Below are 8,431 nucleotides of genomic sequence, written 5' to 3' on the forward strand. Positions count from 1 at the left end.
AGTTGAGGTGGCTGGTTCAAGCTCACTGGCCGTTCCTTGGAAACCCTAAACAGGGTCGCTATGGGTCGGAACCGACTCGACAGCACTTACCAATTTAACAAGTAAACTTAAAAGTTAAATTGTTCAACATTATAAATTGCGAGGGAGTTAAAAGATGTTACATAGTGGGGATTGCAATCTACATGAAATGAATTGTATGGATTGCTGAATGTAAAACTGATGATCTGCTTTATGAACCTTCACTCAATTTACAATAAAAAGTAAAATAAAACAAAAAAACTTTCTACATTACATAGACAACTTTTATTTGAGAAGTAAATAAAATTTTACTAAGTAAATAGGTGCTCTGGTAGCATAGTGGCTACGAATCGGGCTGCGAACCGCAAGGTCAGCAGTTCGAAACTACCAGCTGCTCCGCGGGAGAAAGATGAGGCGTTCTGCTCCCTTAAAGATTAACAGCCTTGGAAACCCTGTGCAGGGTCGCTACGAGTCGGAACCGACTCCACGGCACATAACAACAACAACAAGTAAATAGGGGCAGTTCAAACTCACCAAACTCGAAAACCCTATTAAGGGTCGCTGAGTCGGAACCGACACGACAGCATTTACCAACTTAACAAGTAAACTTAAAAGTAAAATTGTTCAACATTATAAATTGCTAGGGATCACTAATCCTAGTTCTTTTTTATTCAGTTTGGGGTGGGGAGCGTCGTAGAATTTCTTTGAGTTGTCTCCTTTTCTAAAACTAATGGTGGCACAGTTAGGAGTCCGTAGATGCCAACGACCCACTTAGAAGTGCTTTCGACAGATACTGTGGGGCGTTCAGGGACTTTCGGGAAGGTGCCAGCGTTACCTCACTTCTCCCGAGTCGCGCGCCCAGACACTCCTGTTCAGGGATTCCAACCAATCCATTCAGCTCACATGACTTCATCCAAACAAGTCTCTTGTCACCTCATACAGCGAATTAAACTCATAGCATTTTGAGTTCGAAGATGATCCAAACTAAAGGCGTTTCCACCCCTTTCCATGAGGACTATGAGGTTATGACAACCGACAGAATGCAAAAAGCAAAGGAGGTCGCTCAACCCAAACTCGACTCTCTTTCTTTCTTCAGTCCGATTCATTCCTGGGGGCGCTAGTTGGCTTCGGCGCGCCTGAAGGAGTTGGCCCTCCGGAGAATCCCGGCTAAAGGAAAAGCAGAAAACACGGGCACTACTCCCACTCTCATATGTGACTCATCAAAAAGGGAGTCAGGCGGAGGGGGCACTTTGTTTGGGCCTGTATTGACGGGGAAGGTTCTGGGCGGGCAGCGCTGAGGTCACTCCGACTCCCGGCATGCTCCACGCGCGGGGCTTTCTCCGCTCCTTCGCTGTTGCCGCCGCAGCCGCGGTTGCTGGGGGTGGATGAGAGCTGCAGCTGTGGCGGACCGTGAAACCTCTGTTGCTGTTTTTGCCTGAGGAGCCTTCGTTGCTACTTCGCACCCTGACTCCCGTGGTGTCGAGGGGGAGTCCCTGTGGACACCTCGGTACACCTTGGAGATGCCGCTCTTTGCCACCAATCCCTTCGATCAGGATGTGGGTAAGTGCTTTTGCCGCTCCCTATCCATCCCCCATTAGATTGCAGTCCCATCCTGCACCTTCTCTTTATATGTTTTGGACTCCCGGGCCACTGCCAAAGTCTTTCTTTTTCCCGAGACTCCTTCCTTCGAGTTTGGAGAAGATTGGGGTTTGGCAAATCCTTTTAGAAAAGGACTCCGACTGCGAAATAGGCCTTGAGCTAGGACTATAGGAATTGAAAGAACTGCATTTGGGGTTCATGTACATTACCTGGGAGGAACAGCTGGTGTAGTATCTGGTGCTGGGACAGTGCTTCTGGAAGAACCGGCAAGAGTGGGATTATAGCCTAACAAAGTGATTACCTGAGCAAGTATGTAAGCGTCTGGATCTCGCTGAATGTTTTAGGTAAGGTTCCTTAGAAAATTTACAAATCTTTCTAACTGTATCTGAAGGGGAGATCTGTTGATTAAGAGTTGTTGTTGTTAAGTGCCCTCGAGTTGGTTCCAACCCATAGCGACCCTGAACAGGGTTTCCGAGGCTGTAAATCTTTACGGGAGCAGAAAACTTCATCTTTCTCCCACGAAGCGGCTGGTAGTTTCGAACTGCAGACCTTGCGTTTCGCAACCCAATTCGTAACCACTACGCTACCAGAGCTCTTTGTTGATTAAGAGTAGAATCGCAAAAATGTTGCACGAGGTCAAGATGAAATACTTGCCAGCAGCTGAAACTTTGTTGAGGATCATTTTGGATTAGGTCTCTGAACTTTAAGGTATGGAAGAGCCCCTTGAATCTGGAAAGGAGTTTGAAATGCTAATTTTTGGTCGTTTTTTTGAATGATTGGTATTAGGTTGGATTACAGGAATTCAATGGGATAGTTTTTTGTTGATTGTTTTTCTGGCCTGAAGGAAATAATTATACGAGATTGAGTTTCCTGGAAGACAGTGTTGGGATGATTTAAATGCATGCCATACAAGTGTGGAAGTGAGACAACATGGCCTTAAGGTGGACTTTAATAATTACACTAGTAAAGAAATATAAGTAAAACTTCATAGATTTCCTGTATATATCTTTGTATATTTAATTATGAAAGGTGTTGAGTTTAATTATTTTCTTTAACACAACTTGCCACTAAATCTTGGGGGTTTGGGTTAAGAGTAGAAAAAGGTTTAATCATAACTCTCCCTAAATTACTTAAACTGTTTAAGTCCAAAGTATTCATCTTTAAAGTGGTGCAAAACACCTCACTCTGTGATTAAATGAAATAATGTGTAGAGGGCCTACTATAGTACTTTTACGTTTTTGACAGTTAATAAATGACAACCCCCTTCGCCGGCTCCCTTGTTTAAAAGGATGTCCTGAATTTCAGCAATGGACAGAACTGTAGGTATCACCAGTGTTGTTGTTTAGTACTGTGGAGTCGGTTCTGACTCATAGTGAGCCTGCAAAGGTTTCTGAGGTTGCACATCTTTACAGGAGCAGAAAGCATCATCTTTCTCTCACAGAACAGCTAGTAGTTTCTAACTGCCGACCTTGAGGTTAGCAACCCAATTCGTAACCACTATACTACCAGAGCTCCTATCACCAATAATAGTCATAAATAATTGGAAAATTACTTTAATTTAATAAAAATTTAACATACACTACTTATAGGAGTCCTGGTATGGCACTGTGGGTTAGTGCGCCAGACTACAAAGCCGTTTGAACTGCAAGCTCAGTAGTTCAAATTCATCTGCTTCTCCTTAGAAACCCTATATAGGGTCACTATGGGTTGGAATCGATTCGACAGCACTTGACAACAACAACAACAACTTATGGGACACAGTGAGATAAGAAATACAGTGATGAGGATGACGTGGTTGCTGCTCTGAATAGTTGTACTAATCTCTAGGGCAAATATGTAAAACAAATTCTTAATAACTGTGTATTCTGTCTCTGGCATCTTTATCTAGTTTTCATAACCTATATTTTCTAGCTACTAACTACTTAATCCGTTAATCACCTTTTTGTCCGACTTTATTAAAAAAAAAAAGATTTTGGTGGTGATATACACAAACATACATTTATTGACAGTTTCTACATGTGGAGTTGTTACGTATTTTGCAATGTATCATCATTCTATCTCTGCTTGTATTGTGTTGTTCTGTGCGGTCCAGTCAGTTCCGACACATAGCAACACTGCATAGGATTTCTAAGAAGCAGATGGTGAGTTTGAACTGCTAGTCTTGTGGTTGTCCTACAATGCCACATCAGGACTCCCATGTTGTAATATCACCATTAATTTAAATTTATTCCTCCTTGAAGTTCTCATCTGTGCTTTAGATTAACTGTTCAGTGTGAACTCATAGGTAAGAGGACAGTGCTCAAGGCAAGCATTCTTAGTAATTGAACTAAATTTAAATCGACTATGGCTTAAAAACTTCCTGGGGTAGTTGTGGTTCCAGACAACAGGGTCCTGCCAGTGAATCCAGTACATTTGGTTTTCGTATGAGTAGCTGACTTTTTGAATGCACATTTCCATTGGATTCAGTTGTAGTTTCTCAACATCAAATCCTTATCCTACCTACATCACCCAATTCAGACACATACTACTTCTTGACTTTGAACTTTTGCTTCTACTTGAACTGTCTATATATTTTCATGTTTTAAAGCCAACTTCAACTTGTTAAACTGCTATCATTTCCTGATTACTCTAGCTTAGGGTTTCTTAACAGAAGCACTATAGACATTTTGGACCAGATAATTCTTTTGTTGTGGGTGAGATATTTAGCATCTTTCCTTTGCAGTGTAAGATATTAGCATTATTGGCCTCTTCCTAGTAGTTGCCTGTGACACCTACCTTACCTCTACTCATGAAAGAAAGAGAAGTCTCGAGACATTGCTGAATGTTTCCTGGGGGAATAAAATAACTCCCAGTTTACAACCACTGCTTTAGCCCACTGCGATTGCTACTCTTTCCAAACTTCTGCAACACTTTTTGTTTTTACCAAATTATTTAGCTTTGAAGGTAGCTATACTAATGGCAGTGTATAGGTTTTTGAGGCCTATTTTATCTTACTTAGTTCCTTTAAGGAGTCGTGGTGTGGCGCTGTAGTATAAGCACTAGATCACAAGGTTGGTTTGAACAGCAATGTTGGGAGTTCAAATGCATCAGCCATTCCTTGGGAACCCTATACAGGGTCGCTATGATTTGGACCCGACTTGAAGGCATTTAACAAGTTCTTTTAAATATCATCACATGGTAGTGCTTCATAAGTGTTGTTGAATTGAAAGTATGTCATTTGTACCTGTTAGACAATAAGTATTAGGGACATTGTTTTGCTTTAGAAAAGGTTATTTTTTTAAATTAGTCAGGTTTAGTATTTGAATTAATTCTTTCATGCTAAGCTAAATTATCCATATGTCAAAGTATAATGTGTTAGTCTATCTAAGAAAACTCTTCAGAGACTTCCAGTAAATAATCTTTGGACAGAATTAAACAGGTTCACTTGTTATTATTAGTTTAGCATGTGGAATGCCATATATAACAATATTTCTTCACATTTGTCCACCAGTATGTCTTGATAATAAAGTAACTCCCATGAACTCATTTGGTGCAATGATGAATCATTTATATATAGTTGTATGTCTTCAAAATTAAATACACTCAGCTTTATTCATGCACTGAAACTGTGAATCAGAAATCAAATAACTGATTTAGGTAATGTATGCTTTTATATAAAGTGAAGAAGTGCTGATGATTGCTTTTTTTTCCATGCCTAAACATGCTACTAGAGTGTAAATGCCATGAGAACAAGGAGTTTTGTTGGCTTACTCATTTATAAATCTCCTGGCACTAATAAACATTCAGTAGTTATTTACTGAATAGATGATTCTCATTTTTGAACATCATATTTCTTTCTGTGATTCAACTTTCGGAGAATAAGTATAACTTATTTCTGTAAACTTTTGTGAAGTCTGGTGTGGCGATACAGGATAAGCACTCAACCATTAGGTCAGTTTGAACCGCAAGGTCAGCGGTTCAAACTCACCAGTTGTTCTAGATAGGGTTACTAAGAGTCGGAACTGACTTGATGGCACTTAACAACAAAAATAAACTTTTTCAAAGTTCTGTAATGTACACTGTAGGATAAGCACTGGACTGCTGACAAGGTTGGAGGTTCAAACCCACTAACTGCTCTGCTGGAGAAAGATGAGTCTATCTGCTCCCATAAAGATTTACAGTCTGGAAACCATCAGAGTTTCTGTGATTTGTAACTAACTCAGTGACAGTGAGTCAGCGAGTAACTTCCGTATTGCTAAATCCAGTGGTTAATTCCTCACTGATTCTTTCTTGATCTCCTAGCATTCCTTTTTGGTATATTTTATTTACTTGAAGGTACCCTAGTGGTGCATTGGGCAAACCATTGGGCTTCAGGAGAAAGATGAGACAGTGTGTTTCCATAAAAATTTATAGCCACAGAAACTGTACAGAGCCATTCTACTCTGCCCTGCGGGGTAACTCTGAGTCGGAATTGACTCAGTAACAGTGGGTTTGGTGAGTTATTAACTTGACTTCTAGGACATCAAACTTTTTTTTTTGATTTTCTGCTTTGCTCCTGATTTAGTGATTTTTGTGATTTCCAAATGTCAACTGCCTAGGAGCTCAGTTCTTGAGACTCTTCCCCCTTTGACATTTTTTTCCTTGGAATCTTAGGAGGCAATTTAGCTTAGCATTAAAAATTCAGGACTGGAACACACTGACTGCCTGGATTCAGATCTCAGGTTTGCTGCTTGCCAACAGTGTGACTTTGAACGAGTTCCTTAGATACTCTGGGCCTCATTTTCTTTGTTTTTAATATGGGACATCAAGAGCCAAACCAAACACAATTCTCTCAAGTAGATTCAGAGTCATATAGAGCAGAGTACCACTATGATATAGGATGTCCAAGGTTGTAATCGTCACTCCTCGGGAACCCTATACAGGGTCGCTGTGAGTGGGGACTTACTCCACATTACTTAACAACAGCAGCAGCAACCGTTTTTATGGAAACAGACTGCCACATCTTTCTCTCACTTAGCATCTGGTGGACTCAGTTAACAGCAGTGCTTGACCATTGTACTACCAGGGCTGCTTATATGAGACGGGATACTAATAGTTTGGGGACATGGGATAATAATGATAATTACATCACAGTGTTGTTAAGAGGATTAAGCGATTTTAACATTTGTAAAGCATTTAGGAAAATTTTATGTATTTTATTTATAAAATACTAATTTCAAAAAATCTTAACTACTGACTTTAGCTGTAAATAAATGTGTGCTATCAAGGTGGTTCCAAGTCTTAGAGACTTTGTATAGGGTTTCCAAGAGTGGCTGGTGGGTTTGAACTGCCGACTTTGCTGCTAATAGTCAGTGCTTGTTCTACAGCACCACACCAGGGCTCTTGCTATAAATGCTGATGCCTAAATTTATATTCTTGGTTTCAACCTCTTACCTGAGCTCTAGATTTAGATACTCATTTATTCAGCATCTCCACTTGGATATCTGATAGGAGTCTAAAAAGAATTGTCAAATACTTAAATCCTAGTTCCTGTCCCAAAACTTGCTAATTTCTTCAGCCTTTCCTTTTTCATTAGGTGGCATTAATAATATTTCCTGTAACAAATCTAATATCTAGGCATATTACTTGATTCTTCTTTTTCTCTCATATCCCACTTTGCTTTTAATTCATTTTATTAAGCATCTAGCTTTACTTTTAAAATATGAGGGGGCTTCAGAATTTTGTGTATGAATGAAATTAAAAGATACAAATAAAAAATATAAACTTTATTTCTTAACATAAATTCCATGAAGGGCAAGACAGTTCTGTAAGCAATGACAGCAACCGTTTAGTCCCTCCCTAAAGAACTTAGGGTCTTACGAATTTAACCATTCAATGTAGTCTTTTTTTCACTATTAACTAAAGAAAAATGGGTGCCTCTTAAAATTTTTTTACAATTAGGAAACAAAAAGAAGTCAGAAGGAGCCCAGTCAGGACTGTAAAGTGATGCCTAATGATTTCCCATCAAAACACTCACACAATTGCTCTTGTTTGATGAGAGGAATGAGAAGACACATCGATGACTTTCTGGTGAAACTTTTGCTAACTTTCTCCAAACTCTTACAGAAAGCAGAAGTGATTGTTCTTTGGCCCTCCAAAAAGTCAATAAGCAAATTGTCTTGCATATCCCCAAAAAACTGTTGCCATGACCTTTGCTCTTGTCTAGAGTGCTTGTGCTTTGATTGGACCACGTCTTCCTCTTGGTAACCTTTACTGTGTGATTTGTCTTCAGAATCATACTAGTAAAGCCATGTTTATCTCCTGTTACAGATCTTTGAAGAAATACTTCAGGACCATGATTCCACTTGTTTAATGTTTCCGTTGAAAGCTCTGTTCTTGTCTGCAGCTGTTCTCAGCACAACTGTTTTGGCACCCATCAAGTGGAAAGATTGTTCAATATTCGTGTTTCCATTGGAAACAAAACCAATTGAAGTGGTGTTAACTGTTGTTTTTGCTGTTAATCATTGGTCCTATTTAATTATGGCATGAACATGATGGTTTTTCCTCACAAATTAATGTTAATGGTCAGCCACAGTGGACTTCATCTTCAACATCATTTTTTTTTTTTTCCTTCTAAAACAAGTTATCCATTTGTAAACTTCCTTGGAGCATTGTCCCTGTAAATTTACCATAAAGCTTTAGTGATGTCACCATTCTTCCACCCAAACTTCTTCATGAATTTGGTGTTTGTTTTTGCTTCAACTTTAACAGAATTCATGTTGCTCTGATAGGTTTCAAGACAGGTTTCAAGCTGATGTCTTATTCTTTTTAGTGCCTTAAACTATATCCTGTTCAG

General features: G+C 39.5%; 1 protein-coding gene across 1 annotated transcript in view; it reads left to right on the top strand.

Annotated features, from left to right (window-relative positions):
- The first annotated feature begins 1,538 nt into the window (after positions 1-1,538).
- STAM (signal transducing adaptor molecule (SH3 domain and ITAM motif) 1) overlaps positions 1,539-8,431 on the top strand; it is a 100,684-nt gene continuing 93,791 nt past the window's right edge. Inside the window, exon 1 of the mRNA XM_006869904.1 lies at positions 1,539-1,578. Within this exon, the coding sequence (XP_006869966.1) occupies positions 1,539-1,578 (40 nt within the window). The remainder of the gene's footprint in view (positions 1,579-8,431) is intronic.

This window comes from Chrysochloris asiatica, unplaced genomic scaffold, assembly GCF_000296735.1.
Source record: "Chrysochloris asiatica unplaced genomic scaffold, ChrAsi1.0 scaffold00137, whole genome shotgun sequence".
Classification (NCBI taxonomy): domain Eukaryota; kingdom Metazoa; phylum Chordata; class Mammalia; order Afrosoricida; family Chrysochloridae; genus Chrysochloris; species Chrysochloris asiatica.